Consider the following 19,539-nt stretch of genomic DNA (forward strand, 5'->3'; position numbering starts at 1 on the left):
AAGCTTCCAAATAGCAACATCAGCAATCATGTTTATCTGAAATCTATGGGACACATTTTCACATGAAAATACAATTGGACACTGAAGTTTTATGTAAGTGCTGCATGATGTCATGAGGTCTGACTCAACTCTGTGCTGGTTTTTACCAGTGGGGATTTATTAGACATAGTAGGAAGGCATCTATTTACATGTAGCATTTATTGTTGACACATTTTTTTTCGTGCATTTGGGGTTTTTTTGCATTTTTTTAGTATTTTGCAGTCACTTCTGCATCTAAAACAGGCGAACAGCCAAAATAACTAATTTGAGGTTTAACCTTAAATGTTTCAAACTGGAGGCTCTGGAACATGTCAGGGAGGGATTATAGAGATTTACTGTTTGGGGGCCCAGAATAAATAATTTTGGCCAAAGAGTTTTATTTTTTATATAAATAGCAACCCAGCCCATATTATCCTGTTTGTCGGTATGCTTTCTACTTTGCCAAGACCGAGTAAGTTACAGACAGAACAGAAAGTAATAATCCCTTCTTAGTAAGAAAAGCATACAAATGCAAAATACAAATCTTTGTAGACAAAAACAAATAGCACAGCTTTATTGTAAGAAATGTTTAAGAGAGACTGACACTAACCTGCCTACTTTGTAATGACACAGGATGCAAGTTAGAATGATATACATTTACTAGGACATAGTATGAAAACACCTGTATTTTATTATGGAATAAAAATCATGATTAAACAAAAAAAAACAAGCAGGTATAAGCTGTTACAGTTGTACTTCACACTCCAGACCAATAGGTGGCATCACATCTTACACTTATTACTACAGAAAAACAATCTACAGAAGAAGAAAAGGAACCAATCAGCACTCACCGTTCCAGTCTGGTTTCCAGCCAATCAGCGTCGCCTCAGATGAATTTCAAAAAGTCACCCGCCATGATTGTTTTTAGACCAGAGTAGTCCGTCCGTTGTGCAGTAAGTTTTTGTTTTTTTTTACTGGACGGTCTGAAGAGGAAGTTGCTTTTATACGTGTTATTTTTTTTTGGAAGAGAGTAAGGTAAGATGGATGTGTAATTCTGTATTATCTGTATGAATGGTTAGCATTAGTTTAGATGGTTTGGTTGCCAACAGTTAGCACTAACGTTAGTTCGCCTCTTCCCCTCTGAGATAAACCAGCGTTAGTTACAATCACTTCAGCAGATTTGGTGGCTAACGTGTTTTTTTCACGGGCTTTACTTATAACGACAGCTAACTCTGTCTGTCTGTGCTTCAAGTGAAATTATTAACATTATAAATGATCATAATGGGCTCAAATGAACGTTTGACTCAGAAACATCGCTTTAAGTAAGTTATTGTTGTCCAGAGAAAGTGTTTCTTTATACAAACAAAAGGTTACAATGCGTGGTGACTCTCTCATTGTGGCCCCTAAATGTTCTTCCTACTAACATTTGACTATTTTTTAAATTTTGATTTCTTACTTTAATTCACTAACTAACTAAACTAACTAACTGTTAACGTGAGTTAACTTAAGTTGGAGACAAACCTTCCAAAACAGAAATGAAGCTATTTTATTTACATTTTAGAAACAGTAAAAGTATTGTAATTAGCGTTTTAGTTTGAGATATTTGAGTCTTAAGATGTTATTTAATTTTTTTTCTTTTTGAGAGGGGTGTGTGTCATTCATAGACATTCTGATCTGTGTTTTTACTAAATAAAACAATAGTCAGTTAAAGCCCTTTGTTTTGTTATTGTGTAATTCCTTTCCACAGTCACCTGATACCAGTTGAGTTGTTACAACAGATATCAATATGTTATTCATTACAACTTTCTAATTCCTCATTTTTTATTTAGACCCTTTTTAGTTTCTCATTGTTGTGCCAGTAGGCATGACTACTACAAAATCCAATATAATGTACCTTAATACCTCTAATAACTGTCATATGCAGTGTACCTACAGTATAACACCTCATCTTCTGTTCTTGTTCTTTATTATTGCAGATATCTGAACATGGAGTCTCGATTTGCTCACCTGCGACAGCGGGACACCAGTGTGTCGATGCTGAGGGTAAAAATGTCACGAAGGAGGTCTCAGTCCCAGAAGGAGAACCGAGATCGAGCCATGAACACACGGAGGCAGCTAGACAAGCTCCCGGAGCTGGAAATGTCTTCCCTGGATGCCTCCATTGCGATGGCCAACATGTCAACCATTCATGAGAAGACGATGAACAGTACAAAACTTGCTAAAAGTAAGGCGTGTTCATTTTTCATCACAGCTATAACTCAAACCTCTTAAATCTCTTTTCAGTGCTTTTACAGGGCACATTGGCTAGCAGGGCTTTGTTTAGAAAAGATCTCAGTGATCATCTGGTTACTCTGGCTTTTCTTGTGCCCATCATTAGAGCTAATTTGTGCTTTTTCTCCACAGATGTGGCTGTAGAAGAGAGGCTGAAACAGCTTGAGCGCTGGAAAGAGCGCAAGGCTCTTGAGAAGGAGAAGGAAAAGCGAGAAAAGGAGCGTAAAGGGGTTTTTAAGACTGGCGTGTATCATCCAAAGGACACCCTTATTGTTGTCTCTCTGCCTGCAGTCCCAGCTGCCTCAACTAAAGCTAAGGAGGTGAGGAAGGACTGATAAAAAGACTAGTTTACACTATTGACTATGGATATCTACCCCAGATGAATGACTCAAACGATCATCATGTAATTTTTGCTTGTCTTTCAGACAAAACTGAACACTGCTCCATCCCAGAGTACCAGAGTCACCCGTTCGATGAAACAACCGCAGCAAGTGCAGAAGGTACTACTGTCTTTCTCTGAGATACCGTTCTCGTGTTTTCATAATAACGTCCGTTACACTAAAAGCTAACATGCTCTTTGTTGCATCACTTTCCTTTTGCCAAAATTTCACCAGCCTCTGAAGATACAGGATCCAAACACTGTGGCAAAGAAAGGTAAATTTAATTGGCCATCCCTCAATTGTAAATGAACCATACAGTCATCTGCAACCTGGTGCATTTTAGATCTGACCTCTCATTCCTCTTATAGCTCAACCTCTTGTGGAAAGATCAACCAGGAGCCGAGTAGCTCACGTCAAGCCTGAACCAGCTAAGACCAAGACCAAAGTTTGTACAGGTAACTCATAAGAAAAAAAAATCCTTGCATATAACTGGACCTTGAGACAGACTATCATCTTGGTTTCACCCTATTGTGTTTCCTTATTTGCATCTCAATCTGTGTCCCTGTGTCATGCCATCCTGCTGTAGTGGAGCCTGTCGTACGAGCTTTGTCAACCAGATCAGTCAACAGGCCTCCTGTTACAGAAGCTGCTACAGTGAAAGACAAACCTAAGGACAAATATGCAGGTACAGACTGAGCCAAGGCCATAGTTGAAGCAGCTTTAAAAAAAAATTTGTTGGCATAAAAGCACAGGAGATGTTACATCACAGCAACAAAAAGACACTATTGGATAAAACCACTCGTAATATTATTAAATGCCTCCTCTCCCCCTCAGATGTAAGAACCACAAGGAGCAGAGCATTTGTCAACACTGTGGCCCCCCCTTCTGATGGAGAAAGGAACTGTAAAGGTATCCTTCAATGTTGACAAAGATCAGTTTTATTTTTCCACGTGAACACGAACATTTGCTTTAATTTGTTTAAATTTCTACTTTCGTACAGAAACTGTCAACATCGTCCAGCCTGCTGTGCCTAAGGTGAATACCTCTGAGTTTTACACACTGTTTGACCAGTGAGTACCTTTTTACCAGTAACTTATTGATCAATTTGTCTGTCTTGTGTAGGAGTCTGAGCTGAATGAGCCAGAGGAAAGACCTCATCTCCCCAGCCCGACCCCCTGTTCTGAGGAGGAAGACATGGTGGTGGACCAAGCTCCGGCTGAACCGATCCCTGCTGTGGATCCTGTTGAAGCACCATCTTCTTTTGCTCCCAAGGATTTCATCTTCCAGGCTCCCACTGGTCTGTCATCCTTCAGGTTCGAGCCTCTCACTCCTCGCTCAGCAGACGCCTTCCTTACACCAAGGTTTGTCTATTTTCCCTCTTGTTTGTTTTACTTTTTGTTGAAGATGTTTATCACGTGGAAAGTTTTAATATTTCAGTATTAAATGATACGGTACCAGAGGCGTTTCACTTTTGAGTCTCTAGGAAAATTTTGTGCGATAAAACACGAGTTGTTTCCTGTCTCAATGCATGTTGTCATTCTTGCTACCTAGCCCCAGCTTCAGTCTTCCACCAGTTCCTGTGTTCAACATTGAGTCCCAGGCTGAGCCAAGCAAACAATCTCCCCCTAAGTCTCCGCATCGTACATCTCCCACAGTGGCCGCTCTGACAGGCAATACCCTGGAATCAAAGCACGATGTACCATACTTCAGGTGGCATACGGTTTAAAAAAAAAAGTTTTTCTTTACCCCCCCTTTTTTTTTTTAGTATGTCAAAGTTTTAAAACGCTTTCTTTTTTTCTATATTATTCAGATCAGAAATTGCCAATGAGACAGACAAACTGACAACTCTGTGTGTCCACTGGGAGCCTAAAGTGGAGGATGACTCCATCCCAGAAGAGAGTGAGATTATCTTCTCTACATCCTGAACATGTCTATTTAATTCACTGCTAAAGAGGGTGCTGGTGTTCCTAATTAGGGAAAATCTTCTTCTCTGTTTAGTGAGAGACCGCATGCGCACAGCAGTCGGACAAGCAAGGCTGTTGATAAAAGAGCGCTTTAACCAGTTCAGTGGCCTGGTTGACGACTGCGAGCTGGGCCGAGGGGAGAAGATCACCACCTGTACTGACCTGCAGGGATTCTGGGACATGGTTTATTACCAGGCAAGTGCCTCATAAGAGTGGAACAACATTGTTTCAGACACAAACCATGTGAGTAGAAGGCTAAATATTTTGTACGTCTTTCAGGTCGAGGATGTCCTCAGGAAGTTTAATGCTCTCAAGGAAGCAGAGAGCCGAGGCTGGGTAGAGGAGCACAAGCCTGCACCGCGCCAGAAGAAACTGGTGAAGGTGAATGGACTATATGATTACACGTTCTACCAATCTAACGACATAATGATTTCTCCATTTTAATATAAGTGACTATGATTATAGGTCTGGTTGCTCTTCTTAGGGGAAAAATACACAATGACAATATTGACATTGTGCCCGTCTGGTCCTTTTGACAGAAACCAACAGCTGCACCCGCTAAGCCCACAGGAACCAAAGCAGCAGCAAAGTCTCGCCTGGCTGCTGTGAAAGCGGCAATGAAAGCCAGACAGCAGGCGGCTGAGGCCGAAAAAGCAGCACAGGATGCTGGTAACGATGAGGACGAATCCAGCCAGCACTCTCAGGAACCACAACCCCAAGCACAGCCTCAACCGACCGAGTCTGTGGTCTTTGATGGTGGTTTCTTCCAGGTGGAGAGCCCAGCCAAACTATCAGGTGACCAAGCAATAACTGCTCGCCAAAGAGATTGCTTTTCACGCCATATGTGTCTGCTTGTGAACTCTTCCCGTTTTACCTATAAGTTTTGGTTTTATAACAATGTCGTACATGATGTGTGGTTGTAGGTTCAGTGAGGAGATCCAGCCGTCTCAGTGCCGCTGTGCTGCCTCAGGCCTCTCCCTGCTCCAACTACCTCTCACCCAGAAGAGTCACTCGACGATCCCTTGCGCGGGCACAGACCCCTATTCCCGCCACTGCTTCTCCTGCCCAACTCCGTCTTACCCTCAGCCAAACCCCAGCGCTAACACCAAAGTCTCTGCGTGGTACTCCTCAGTCATCCCAGACCAGCACGGACACTGTGAATGTCTCTCTTTGTTTCTCACCTGTCAAGGAAGTGCTGTCAGAGGATTCCCAGGTTGAGGGAAGCCCTGCACGCCAGTCAGAAACAGTCGCCACACAAGAAAACACTGTTCCTGAACTGAGGACAGCCACACCTGTACATTCACTTCCATCCATTTCTGTAGTCGAGGAGCAAGACGAACCAGCAGTCGATGTTGACCTACCTCTGTCTCCAAGACTTTCCCTCTCTCCCTGCAAAACACCTCTTCCTGTCTCCCAGGTCCCAGAGCCCTCATCATGTCTAAGTTTCACGTTGTCACCCTGTGTGACTCCCAGCCGGCCTCCCATCTCCTGTCCTCCCGCTGTGCAGGGCCCTCTGGAACCCCAAGAGTCTGTGTGTAACACACCAGACAGCTCGGTTGTTGAGGTAAACACATTTTCAGGCTTCACTAGAGTCCTGTTTCCGTATTCTCAGCCTCATAGGACTGTCTCTTAAAAGCTGTGATCCCGGTTGTTTTGTCTTGCTATACAATAAACAAGTTGTCTGGTAATTTCAGGAAATTCCTGGGTTGGACTTTGAGCGTTACCTCCAGCCATCACAGAGATGCAGCCTGTCACCGAGGGAGACTGTTGCCGTAGAGACACTCTCACCCATGGCAGTGGATGTCGATATGGAGAGTCCCATAGGTCAATCTGAGGACCTGCTTACTCGGCAAGAAGCAGGTATGATTGATGCCCATAGGTACTGTGCATGTACAAAAACTGTACACCTTGGGTTTCATACCATAGCAACACTAATGCATACTAAAGCTGCAGTAAGCAGGGTTTCTGTTTTGAATTTAGTTTTAAATTGGCTAAACTAGAATTTATATTGAAGGAATTTGGTCTGGTACTAATGTTTTTTTGTTTTGTTTCTTTAATAAATCTTTAAAATATCAGACCTGCATGCTGCAACTTGACTGGTTTTACAGGAGTAACCACACCGAGCTTTCTGCTAGCATGGGTTTATTTTAAACGGATGTTACCAATGCACATTTGGCTTTACTCACTGTTATGTTCATTTCTCACAGTCACCCCACTGCCAGCGGTGTCTTCAGTGTTAGCTCTTCAGTCACCACAGGTCATTGGTTTTTTTATTTTTTATTTCTTCACTTCCAATTATTGGCTTTATGTTATTAAATCCACACTAAATGATTTCAATAGGCTCTTAACTGTTACTTTATCATTGCTGAATATTCTTTTTGTATTTTCAGGCCCATGCAGCAGAGTCCACTCTCCTTCTCTTCACCCCGGACCTGAAGGACCGCATACGCCAGTCTGTCTGCCCAAGTGACCTTATGGTCTTCACACCACCTCTCTAATGTGTAGATTTTAAATGACGATGAGATTTTCTTTTTAAATGTTAAATTTTTACTTCTTTACTACTTTTGTTACTTTCATTGAAAGAAAAAAAATCTGAGTGATTCTGACTTGTATTTTTAGATAAAATGGTAAATAGTTTTGTGTTCCAACACAGTCTAATTAAAGTTCTACTTACAACAAGGAAATGGCAAGTACTCATCATTTACATCCAAGCACCAGTCAGCACTGCACTCAAGGGTTTTATTACTCACTGTATCTGAAGACATTTTGTTTTTTGGACTGTGGATAGTTCAGGTATACAACAACTGGCTTCATTGTGATTTCTTCAGGTTTCTCTGCATGCTGACCACGTTACTGCATCTTTATCATGATGTGTCACTCACCATGCCCCCTCTACCTGTAACATAATATAGAACAGCACTGAGTACTACACATCGATGGCACAATGTAAGCAAAGGAGCTGTAATGAAAGCTAAGAGGAAGAAAAGTGATGGGTGCCATCTGGTGGCTGTGCAAGGAGTCTGGCTTGAATTCTCAGTATGAATGTTATAAATTAAAATACTGTAATATTAAAGCAGCAATGCAGTTTAGACTTAAGATGGGTAAACTAGGGAACCAAACAACTATTGTGCCTGGTTAAATATCAGTAAAGATACAGTACATGAATGATATATTGACCCAACCATTGACTACATAATTCTGTCAACAAGAATAAATCTTAACTGGGAATTGTTGGACGTGTACTACCTGGATCTTTGCTGGGCTTTGGCCAGAGCGATGCGTCTCTGGGCTTCCTGGCGGAGCTTTTCTTCCTTCATGTTTGTAGACACCCGCTGGTTATGTTCAAAAGCCGGGAAGAAAAAATGGTTGAAGAATTGATGGATTGTTTGGATCCAAAGCTCCAGTTTACGGTCTTTGACCTCCATTCCTCTGGTTTGGACACACTTCCTTTCACTTGTGTGCTCTAAAGGAAATGTGATACATGAGGATTATTATTTTCTAGCCAACACAAAATGCCTCTCATAGAAAGATGTTCATTCCCATCTTAAAATCTATTTGTATATGTGTGCATATTCACTCTGCATGACTACAAGCTTTGTTTCTATATGGTCAATGCAATGCTTAGCCCTTTCCCTTCTATGATTCATACGTATAAATAAAAACCAACAAAACAAACCTGCAGACTGAGGTTCCTCAGCGAGTTTAGTTTTGACATCTTGTTGACTCTCCATGTCCTGAACAGTGGATAATTTCAGTGTGTCACTTGATTTTTCTGTCTATGATAATATGTAAATACAATAATATGATTATAAAACTCAGCCTATTTCATTAATATCAACAGCAGGGGTGTAACAATACTGACATCAACACTGAATATGTGGATGTCTTTCTATTTTTTTCACATGAAGATGGATGTGCAATTTCTAGAACAGAACTCCTGCTGGCTGTGAAATGACTACATAGCTGCAGCCCACGCCACAAATTCATGGTTCAACATTAGCAAAAAAAAAAAGTTTTTATTTTTGTGCATGCTAGATTGCCTGTTGCAACCAACCTCCACAGACTTTGGGCTAGAGATTTCAGGAGTGATGGAGGAATTCACTGGAGCTGTCACCTGGATAGGAAAAAAACTGTAAAAGTAACTCTTGTGTTTTGTTTTCTTGTGCAGAATTCCCATCTTTACCATATAGAGTATATCTGCACTACACTGTACATGGAGTAGGTGAGAGGATCTGACCGATTGGGCTGATGGTAAACTAAGATTTTCTCTACCTCAGGTATATCCCTCCTGGACCCTGCGTCAGGGCTGGACAGCAACTGGCCTTCCTCCAGGCCTTCAGAAACCCGCTGACACTTCACCTCAGCAGAGCTCAGAAGTACGTCAAAAAACTCCAGGAATGTAATCTGCAGCAGAAAGTGTAGGAATACACAAAGCGGGTGAATGATAATTTTTATGGGCTCTGAGACATACCGGTAATGAATGAGTCAATGGGTGTAAACCACTGGTGTAAACACTGCAGGCAGACCTCCAAATCCACATTAGAGGACAGGTTGCTGGGGTCACGGCTCTCTGCAGTGATGATCTCCAGTAATCTCTCTGTGGTCAGGTTATTGTCCAGCAGACGGAGATCCTGGCAGGAGTTACCAAACATATAATAAACATAATTATTTCATCAAGTCATTCAAAATTGGGCAACCCTCTGGCTGGGCTGTAGTAACAAGCAACATAAACTGTATCCATTTCTTATGCTAAGTGGAAAAAAATGAATAAGTAGTAGTTCGTATGCATGGTAATCTTTGCTGCTGCAGTCTGTTGCACCTTGAACATCCACAGCATGTGTCGACAGGTCATGGTCTGGTCATCTCTGGGGGCTGCATTGACTTTGCAGTAAGCCTGGTAGATTTCCCAGCACTTATTTAAGTAGTTCACAGAAACCACGGCAAAGCCTGGCTGCTTGAACAGGAATCCTGGACCAACACAGCCACAGTTAATGAGCACAGCTATTACTGCATAATATAGAGCCTCAGCATTAGTTTCTGTAAGTGGCAAAACACGCAACAATACCAGACAAGCAAGGAACCTGCAAATATCTTATTAAATAATCATTTTGCTATCCAGATTCCCCCCTTTGAGGCTTCTATATGAAATCAGTTTGCAGGTTCCTCTGTCATCCTAATATGTACGTGTGCACACGAGCCTGTACTATATTGCTGGCACCTTTTACATTCTTAGCATTAGGGAGGATGTTGTCTGTCATCAGTTTGGAAAAACAGGCAGCCAGAAGGTTTTTCTGAGACCTATGAAAAGAAGAGAAGTTATGTTTCTCTACTAAAATCAGGATAAAAAAGTTTACATTCAAATTGTAAGAGTCACCCTTACACCATGTCCTTATGGTAGATGTGGTAGGCCACAACCACTAGACAGCTGAGGAGCTTACGAAAGAGCATTGCAGTGAAAGGAGAGTGGATCTCCGCTGGAGCGGCATCCTCTGAGACACACAGACAGTAAACATTAAGCAGACGTCTACAAAAATATTGCCATTATGAAGCTATCAATGTGTGTATATGTGAGGTGGATTAAGTATGTCAGAGAGACTGTGAGTGAGTCCTTCTCACCTCTGATAAAATGGTCAATCTGTGTGAGAGTGATGTCATGATGGTGGATGTTGCAGTCTTTGAGTAGGCGCCAGAGCTGCAGGCGGGTCAGCAGGAACACATTATTTGGGGAATGGGCATGGCCAAGTCTGCTGTAGAAACTGTAGACAGACCTCAACTCTACACCATGCATGAGCACCACAAACTCCACCTGTTACACATGAGCCACAGCATCAAGGCTGGACCGAGGTGAAAATAAGGATGTGGGGAAAATATTTTACAGTGTGGAGTGGGACCTGACCTGTTTATGCTCAGTGTCGCGCTCTCTCTCAGGGATCATATCCAGCAGATATTCAATGTTCAGAGCCATGTCGGGTCCTAAGATGGATGAATCACTATCTGACAGAGGAAATGCAACATGTTTAAGATATACAATTGTAAGCCACTGTACCATTAATAGCAGGCTGAGCATTTTTAACGGAGCTAATATACAGTAGGTGTTTACCACACAGATGAACAGGAGTTCTGTTTCCGTCCAGGCTTTGTGTCATCATCCGATCGTCCACAAACTCTCCTTCAAAGACACGCCCATCCTTAAAAGTAAATTTTCCCTATGAACCATATAGTTCAGTCATTTTAGATATTTTGTGAGAAAATATGTGTGTAAAGGTGTGAATACTGGAAGTATTTGAATGAGTCAAACAAGTGGCAAAACACATTTCCAAGCTCTCAAGTTAATCTTACAATTAACTAAAGCATTAGTAAAAAGTATTTGCTACTTCCAAGCAAGGAGCCTCCGATGCTTTTCACTCTGGAGTTTACTGAATTTGGAAATGTTTGTGTATTGACTGTGAGAGGCAGTACTGTATGACTGATTAACCTTCCCGTGTTTTTTATTGTTCTTCCACTCCCCTTCATAGATCTCGCCAGCAGCGTAGTAAAAGGCTCCTTGTCCGTGCCTCTGACCCTGAACATAATCTCCTGTATACTGATTGCTCTGGGAATACTGGGATCCATCCACTCGCCTCAGGATCCAGACGTGTGTGCCTCGCCCATGCTGCCAGAGAAAAGAGCATTCAACATTTCAAGCAGGGTAAAAAGCTCCAGTACTGGATATAATAAACAAACTGTGGCATGGGCTTTACTTTTTTTAGTGTTACCAGCTGGATATGTTAATGTAAATAGTCCGGTTGAGGGCTAAGATAATGTTACAGGATAACTTTCATACCTGGACTCCATTCTGCCACATGCCATCATACTGCTGTCCCAGTTTTAGCCACCTCATGGTGCCCTCTCCATGTCTCAGGTTGCTCTTCCACTCACCAGAGTAAATGTTACCAGAGGGATAGCTGTTAAGACACAGAGTTCACCTGTTAAAATGCAACTGAGGCTACAGATGAGACTATGTTCTCCATACATACCATCTCACTCCCTGTCCCTCTCTGTTGTTCTTCACCCAGTCTCCTTTGTACCACGAGGTCTGATCCTGGTTATAATACACTGCACCCTAACACAAAGACAACCAATTCACCTTGTTACTACAAAAACAAATCTTTAAAAAAAGACTATACTAGATATTTAATTGATTATACCTTTCCGTGCCTCTTGCCTCGCTCCCACTCCCCTTTGTATGACACACCACTTTTTGCACATATGTAGGTTCCAGTCCCGTGTCGTATACCATTGTACACCTCCCCCTTATAGGAGCTGCCATCCAGCCAGGTGTAGGTACCATGGCCCATGGGCATGTTGCACACAAATTCTCCCTGCACACAAATTCACATAATTTATTACACCTGTCAAACTGTTTTATTGTAACATACTCAGTTTTATTTCATTTTGTGTGTACCCAGGATGCATATTTAGAAATGTTATGTACACATTGGTTTTTATAAACTATTTTGACAATTGCTTATGAAACACTCAGTACATCGTTATTATAGCCTTACCTCATATTTCAATCCACTTGCATGTGTGAAGACCCCTCGTCCATCCATTAGTCCCTTGGCAAACATCCCCTTCAGAAAAACAAAACAGTGACTATATGATATAGTGTTTATTTAACCTTACAGTGCATTTTCAGAATAAATGTATTTGTGAATGCATGTTGTATTTTTGTCTTAGCATGGCAAGAGTACAACAAATGATTACATTTAAATATATATCAGAAATACAATTCATTCATTCATTCATTCATTCATTTGAGTTAATTGACAACTACTTTTTTAATGTTCTACAATAGGTTAAATGATTCATAATGTATGCATTGCATTGTACAATTAAATATAGTCTTTTCCAGTGATTTTAAAATGTTAAATCATACCTTGTACATGTGTCCTCCTTCGAACCAAGCGACCCCTTCTCCATGAAACTGTCCTCCACACGTCTCCCCTTCATGTCTGTCAGTGAGACACCACAATTTACAATCCAGCTCCAATCAACCACAGGCACAACAGCATTCATCGGTGTGTTACTGCTCTAAAAAACAAAATAAAAACCCCATTTCACAGCAGCCATTTGGACATGAAATAGGGTAAACACAGGTGATGATTGAATTATACGTTCAGTGTAGCAGAGCCTTTGCAGTGAGCGGAACGGAACCTTAATTAAGTATCACTGGTATCATCATTGGTGTTTGTTTACCCTACTATTTCATGACCAAATGGCTGCTGGGAAAAAGGTATGTGAACGATGACTTACCTTTGTACAATTAAGCTAAAAAGTGTAGGAAAGTCATTATTACTCCCGGGCAGCTCGTCGTGGAGAGGAAGGTCCTGGAGCGTGGTGCGGTTGTCTTCCTCTGAGGAGCTCACTAACTTTATTTTGTCTCTCCCCTCCGCTGTCTGCGGCAGCTCTGCGCTCCCGCACGCTGTCCTGTTTTCCTGTTTATCGCCTTTCATCCTAGTTTTCTTCTTTTCTTTGCCCTGTGTCATTTTGCGCTGTTTATGTATCTCTCGAGCAAGCCCGGGCCGTCTCTATGGTAACGGTAAGGGGCGCTTACAGCTACGGCAACCTTAATTAGTCAAAAAGGGCAATACAGTGAACATCTGGTACTAGTGGTGGAATATTACTAATTTAAGTTAGTACACTCGAGTATTTCCAACCTTATAGCCTACTTCTACTCTACTATATCTCACAGATAAATACAGAACTTTTTACTACATCTGTCTGACTTTCATACCCTGGAGTCCAGTGAAATCCATGTATTTCCAAATTTGGTGATTTTGACTTTTCATTTTTGTGATAACCTGAAGGATGAAGTGTTCCTTTATGGGTTGAGAAAATCATCATATATCATAAAACCCTTTTGGATTTGGACTCTTTACTGTTGGATAACAGTAAAACACTGACTGGGTCCATTTTCTGCATAATGAGTACGTTAACTTTTAATTCTATGTTTACTTAAGTAAGGTTTTAATTGCAGGGCCTGTACTTATAGTTTAATATTTTAGCCTACTTTTACATATTGATCTGATCTTTAACAGTACAGAAAACAGAAGGTGGCAACACTTGTTGCAGTATATCTTGTTTATTTCCCCCGATTAATTGGGTCCTAAAATATAAAAACATTTATTTTGTGATGCAAAATACTAATAAAATCAGAACATATCTTAACAGATATAAAGATAGACACACTAAACAATCAATACCAAGCATTCGACCATACAAATATACAGAATCTATGGTTTGGACTCTTCTTGTCTATTGGTACATTATCAAGGGTGATCTTTAACAGAAATAAACTGTAATGAAAGCACATTCCAGTTGCATTAAGCCAGTGTGAAGTAAGGTTGCTTCCTTGATGTGGTCAGTCTTGTGAGATCATGTCCAGGTTGGCGAGGTGTCTCATGGTGGGCCTGCCGTGAGGACAGTTCCATGGATGCTCAATCTCCCCCATGTGAACCAGGAGCTTCTTCATCTCACTGACGCTCAGAGCAGTGCCGATCATCACCTGAAGATGCACATAAACAAGACATGTGTGTTAGTAATGTTATTTAATTAAGGCCAGAACCTGGTCTGTGTAAATATGTTAAATATATGTTATTGTCACTATAAACTCACAGATTTCCGACAGGCTCGGGAGGCAAACATCTGCCTGACACGGGATGGTCGACACATGACCCCCGGGCTGTCACTCAACATGAAGATGAGCTCTTCAATGTCGGCTGGGCCAAATGTCCAGTTTTTACTGGTGGGCAGAGATACCAGCTTAACCCTCTCCATCACCTGAGCTGCAGTCCCAATAAAAAAAAGAGAGCTGGTTTAAGTATTTGTAACCGTGCTAATAAAATCAACTAATGTTTAATCTTTAGTTTATTCAACGAGTAAACGTTCATACCTTCCTCATTGACAAGAAATTCAAAGCCGTTCTTTCTGAAAATCTCAATGTTCTCTATGAGTACATTTTCACTGACAGCAGTGAGGTGAAGCTTCTGAGGGCTGCAAACATAAAGGAAAAAAAACAAAAATAGTCAGTAGAAATATCACTCTAAACAACACAAGATAAAATGTATCAGCTGATTTAGATTCATACACTATGAGTTTCTGTCCTTGGAGCACAGTGTGCTGCTGCAGCATCTCAAAGTTGTATTTCTCGTCTGTGGCGTGCTGGTCGATCATAAAGATGTCTGAGTTGAGTTTGGTGATAATGAAGCCCAGGTTAAACTGACCAATGATCTCCATTTGTTTGAACATATCCTTACTGTAGGAAGATAATAAAGATCATTTACTGTTGTGGAAATTACATGACAATATTGGCAAGTTCAGTTACAGGAGGAAAATCCTACCTGATCTCTTTCTTGAGCTCTTCCTCTGCACTCTGGTTTTCTCCAGGATTGATCTTGGCCCTGAAGCGCCGATAACGCAGACTGTCATCGGCCTTCTGTTTCCGCTGGTCCTCTAACCTCTTCACCTTCCCTGCCAGCTCTTGTAAAGAGAACTGGAGAGGCACCGTCCTCCTCTGTAGGCAGACTGGAGCATCCACCGTTGAGGAAGATTTCTCAAAACAGTGTGAAAAAGTGTTGGATTTCTGTTCTGTAGGGAACTTAAGTTTCTCTGACCTGGCCCTCTTGGCATCCGGACTCACAGTACAGTCCTCGCTGGAGGCGTGCGGCTCAGTCTGTAACTCTGGGTCTTCAGGAACAGCGTGACTATGGTCAGACGTTTCTTCGAATGTTTCATCTTTCACAGCGGGTCTGTCGGTGTCTGGTTCAGGTGTTCTGAACTGAATATCTGGTGTTGCCATGGTAACGTCACAACCGGACACAGCGCTGTCTTTTTCAGAGTCTGTATCACTGAATGTTGCTCCATACCTGAACCCATCCAGCACTGACTTTCCCACCGGGGAGCATTTAGCTAGATCTCTTGTGGGTTTCAAAGGAGATTTCCCACTCAGGGTGCAGGAAGGAGGTTTGACATTGCCTTTAAAAAAAGACTGCAGTGTTTTCTGTGTTGGGCCACTGTTGGCAGCTTTTGCCACACTTGAATTGGAGCTCTGATGACTTGAATAAGCAGCTTTTAGGCCGGCCAGGTTTAGTGACGACTTTGGCCTCTGAGTGACGGGTTCCTCTCCGGGTTCTGCCTTGTTCTCATTAGATGAGAAAACCTGACAGATTTCAGTTGCTGTTGTATCTAGAGACAAGTGACAGAATAAAAGCAGTGACTATAATATCAATATATACATCTTATGTGTTGATATGCAGGCTATATGTAATGATTAGTTCTTACTGGTGCTGGGTATGGGTGTGTAGTTCAGGCTGATCTTATTGACTCCAGCCTCATACATGTTGATAAGAGACGTCTTCAGAATAGCCAATAAGAGTTTCTCCTCTTGAAGAAAAATCTGGCGTTTGTCTGGGGTGACGTTCACATCCACACACTCTGAAATAACACCACAAAATCGCTCATGTAGAACAGAAAATCAGCGTTGTGCTTCTCAAATAACTTCGATTCAGCAATTTGCTTACCAGAAGCAACGGCTATGTTCAAGGCAACAAATGGATATTGATGTCTGTTGTACATATGATACACTTCGTTCACAAGTTTGGTCACCTGCAAATTGGGAATAACCAGAGATTAGGTGGGAAACTGTAATACTTTAATTTAAATCCCCCTATTTAGCATTCATTAACAGTATATAAACATTTAATAAATGGTTCATGAGGCTGAAGCTGAAAGCAGATATGTTTATTAATGTAGTTTTCAGCAACTATAACTCCTCCTGTGGGCACCTAGAAGTAGAGGCTAGAATGACTGTTGTAATTACATAGCATATGTCCATATAAAGACTTAAAAATGTCCCTACATCCGCTTACAAGTAGATAATATAAGTGTTATAAACTATAATTAAGTATATACTGTTTATAAATGCTAAACAGGGGGACTTAAGCTGAGCATGAGTTACCTTAAGGGGATCACAAGGCCGGTTGTTAATGAAAAAGAACTGCCTGTCTGTGGCACTTCTCCCAACACCATGGTCTCCTCGTGACACAAACCCTGTGATGCTGCCAAAACAGTTTTTATTAAAAAACAACAACAACACTGCTTTGTTTGAAGAGAAGACATACATACATTGGACTTCCATACAGTGACAGTGACATGGTGACACTCACGAAAACAGCTGTTTGGGTAGATCTGCATCTTTGAGTCCATATTCTTCAATAACATTTTCTGTGGGGGACACTTGCTGAAAAGGCAGAAGACTCTGTATCTGCAGAACACACAACAGACAATGAAATTAAATATTTAGCAAACCAAATAAGGAAAAGTTGGCATATTTTTCTTTAACTGAAGAATTACACAGTTACTCTAAGAGTTGGGGAGATTCCTCAACTCTTGGATTTTGTTTTAAGACAGAAGAAAAGGGTTTAATTTAGTTTAAGGCAGCAGAGTTGAGACCATTGTCCCACAACAGTCATACAGTCACTGACGCCTTCTGCAGATTGCTAATAAACAGTACAGTCAAGAAAAATGTTTCAACCTGTTTTGGTCCAAATATGGCCCCTATGTTGTCTCTCATACACTGGCTGCCGCTGGTGCTGAGGACCGTGCTGCGCTTTCCCTGCCCATTTTGGTTGGAGCAGGTAATACGCACTCCAGTAGAGATGACACAGTAAGACTGCAGAATATGTATCATTTTGGCATACTCCTGAAAATACAAAACAATCAAACATTTTGGATTAAAGATGAATGTCACAGGTAGACAAATAAATTCTAAGATACAACAAAAAAAGAAGCGTTTTACTTTAGATTTTGTTTTAATATTCATGCTATGTTAAATATGTCACTCTCGCTGCGTTCACATTGTGCTTTCCTATATCCTTGTCCTGTGTTACACTTCATTTTTACATTAATTTATGTGTTTTTCCTTTCCTCCTGGCCTCTACTGGGATCCATTCATGGATGAAAATCAAATGTCAAATGTTTGAAGAGCATTGATTGTTTCCTTCCTTAAGATGGTCAAGGACCCATCAGATAATGAATGCACCACCACTTCTCCGTTTGCATGTAATGACAAAGTAACTTTCCAAAATAATTATCAACTAAATGTTCACTGTTATGTATTGCTAAACCACTAAGTAAGTGTAAAGTCATGCAAAACAATTATATGTAACATGAATTGAAATCAATGCTGCTGAGAATGTAGGACAGACTGTTAAGTTTCGTAAGATGTCATTTGTAGTTAAATAGTGTACAAGTGTACAGAAACATAGAGAAAGAATGATCCATTAATGACTGACCTTCTTGATATTGCGTTGGAACTCCTTGTGTCGAACAGGCAGGGTGTAGAAGAGTTGCTGCAGGCTGACTGTGGAGCCTTGCTGCCGGGGATGGGGTGACTGCTGCACTAGGTGCCCTTTGTGGTCAAACACCAGCTTGGTCCCGACCTGACTGGACTCATGGCACGTCACTACACTCAGATTACTGGGAGCAGGAAGGAGGGAGGGGAATCTTAGCTGATGAGGTGAGAGGTGACGTAGGTTTATGTGCTGAATGAATGTGGCTGTTTAAGGGTTTACCTCAGAGCACATAAAGAGCTGAGGGCTTCACCTCTGAAGCCAAATGTTTCCACATGGATGAGATCAGAAAAGTCCCTCAGCTTTGAAGTGTGATGCTTTAATGCTGCGGAAGAAACAGAAGAAATTTCACTTCACCAAAAAAGTTAATTAGACTTGGACTAACTGGGTAAAGATAAATAACTGACACTTACTCAGTCCTTCAAAGTTGGCTTCTTCTACTCCTTTGCCATTGTCAGACACCTCCACTAGTTCAGCTCCACACTCCTTCAGTCTGACATCTGGAACAACGATGTGATACTGAACTCAAAACATGACACTGCAGTTTCAGACCAACTGTACTGGACTGTAACACATGAGCATCTGTCAGCATTCACAACTGTAGCCAGGCTCTTGTGGAGGGCTATCAAACCCCCAGTATTACACTGTGTGCATCAATACTTACCAATGTTGGTGGCCCCTGCGTCTATGCTGTTTTCCACCAGCTCTTTGACAGCCGTAGCCAAAGTCAGCACCACCTGTCCTGAGCAGATCTGATGTACTGAGTGCTTGTCAATGGCCTTGATGGCTCTGGCAGGTTCAGAGCTGCTGAGAAGAAAACCAGTACTCAGTGATGTATATTTCTACCTTCTGCTGAATTTATATTGCAGCAACAGACTTATTACATGTACAGAGAGGTAGGGGGAAAAAATCAAAGCTCCTTCAACCATCTGATCTGTGATGAATACAGGGTGATTGTGGGGATTCCAGCTGATTTAATTATAACAAATGATGTCTTGCTAAATAAATAAATATTAATTGGAGGTTATACTTATACTATATTATAAATTGCCTCTATTATAACGAACATGTGTATCTTTAAATGTTATTTAGGCTACATAATACACATGAACTTGCAGATTACCCAGTTAAGTGAGGTTCAAGTTAATCTACATGAAGACGGAAGGGTCTCAAATGTAACACGTTTTATTTGCATGGCGTAAAACCGAAAATATCTGCAGGCAAGTTAAATAAAGAAATAACTCCGGTAGCTAACTTACCACGCATCAGACATGTTCAAAGAGTAAAAGGCTTTCAGGAGGTTTCTGACTCTGAAACAGTGGAAGGAAGAGACACCCGTTAATTAGTCGCCATTGTTAAACAAATGGAGCTACTTTGTTTTCACTGGTGGTGACACAGTGTCAGCGTGCTACCGACTTCACGACATCATGTAAACACAACAGTGAAGATGTACCGCGCGAGTGCGCAGATGGTCCGCGAGCGTCACCCATGCGCACAAACTGCGCATTTTGACTA

At 41.4% G+C, this 19,539-nt stretch overlaps 3 protein-coding genes across 6 annotated transcripts; 1 reads left to right on the top strand and 2 right to left on the bottom strand.

Moving 5' to 3' along the window:
- The first annotated feature begins 919 nt into the window (after positions 1-919).
- dlgap5 (discs, large (Drosophila) homolog-associated protein 5) lies at positions 920-7,317 on the top strand. Of its 2 annotated transcripts, XM_051417743.1 has the most exons (19): positions 920-1,053; positions 1,995-2,242; positions 2,422-2,609; positions 2,715-2,789; positions 2,904-2,943; positions 3,038-3,124; positions 3,256-3,354; positions 3,504-3,578; positions 3,670-3,704; positions 3,792-4,030; positions 4,221-4,379; positions 4,480-4,568; positions 4,668-4,828; positions 4,913-5,014; positions 5,173-5,428; positions 5,557-6,197; positions 6,328-6,493; positions 6,841-6,890; positions 7,024-7,317. In XM_051417743.1, the coding sequence occupies exons 2-19, from the start codon at positions 2,005-2,007 to the stop codon at positions 7,129-7,131; spliced, it is 2,808 nt and encodes a 935-aa protein (XP_051273703.1). In that variant the 5' UTR covers positions 920-1,053; positions 1,995-2,004; the 3' UTR covers positions 7,132-7,317. The 2 variants fall into 2 exon arrangements, with proteins under 2 accessions (XP_051273703.1, XP_051273704.1); XM_051417744.1 differs by lacking the exon at positions 6,841-6,890.
- Positions 7,318-7,358: 41 nt separating this feature from the next.
- Positions 7,359-13,222, bottom strand: rsph10b (radial spoke head 10 homolog B). Of its 3 annotated transcripts, none has more exons than XM_051417749.1 (19): positions 12,929-13,222; positions 12,552-12,627; positions 12,178-12,246; positions 11,821-11,994; positions 11,650-11,735; positions 11,457-11,577; positions 11,109-11,285; positions 10,734-10,821; positions 10,530-10,627; positions 10,250-10,439; positions 10,014-10,122; positions 9,852-9,931; positions 9,453-9,601; positions 9,160-9,264; positions 8,906-9,037; positions 8,688-8,747; positions 8,310-8,367; positions 7,880-8,096; positions 7,359-7,525 (listed from the first exon to the last, which is right to left on the bottom strand). In XM_051417749.1, exons 1-19 carry the CDS (start codon positions 13,159-13,161, stop codon positions 7,498-7,500), a joined length of 2,250 nt encoding a protein of 749 aa, XP_051273709.1. In that variant the 5' UTR covers positions 13,162-13,222; the 3' UTR covers positions 7,359-7,497. The 3 variants fall into 3 exon arrangements, with proteins under 3 accessions (XP_051273709.1, XP_051273710.1, XP_051273708.1); XM_051417750.1 differs by having other exon boundaries at positions 10,250-10,325; positions 10,734-10,839; XM_051417748.1 differs by having other exon boundaries at positions 10,734-10,839.
- A 516-nt stretch (positions 13,223-13,738) lies between these two features.
- On the bottom strand, positions 13,739-19,489 carry pms2 (PMS1 homolog 2, mismatch repair system component). The gene is made up of 15 exons (XM_051417747.1): positions 19,284-19,489; positions 18,689-18,831; positions 18,438-18,524; positions 18,247-18,349; positions 17,968-18,151; positions 17,208-17,375; positions 16,840-16,937; positions 16,632-16,731; positions 16,195-16,279; positions 15,956-16,108; positions 15,016-15,859; positions 14,763-14,930; positions 14,568-14,668; positions 14,291-14,460; positions 13,739-14,180 (listed from the first exon to the last, which is right to left on the bottom strand). The coding sequence occupies exons 1-15, from the start codon at positions 19,295-19,297 to the stop codon at positions 14,037-14,039; spliced, it is 2,562 nt and encodes an 853-aa protein (XP_051273707.1). The 5' UTR covers positions 19,298-19,489; the 3' UTR covers positions 13,739-14,036.
- Between the last annotated feature and the right edge of the window lie 50 nt (positions 19,490-19,539).

The sequence above is a fragment of the Dicentrarchus labrax genome, unplaced genomic scaffold, assembly GCF_905237075.1.
Source record: "Dicentrarchus labrax unplaced genomic scaffold, dlabrax2021, whole genome shotgun sequence".
NCBI lineage: Eukaryota > Metazoa > Chordata > Actinopteri > Moronidae > Dicentrarchus > Dicentrarchus labrax.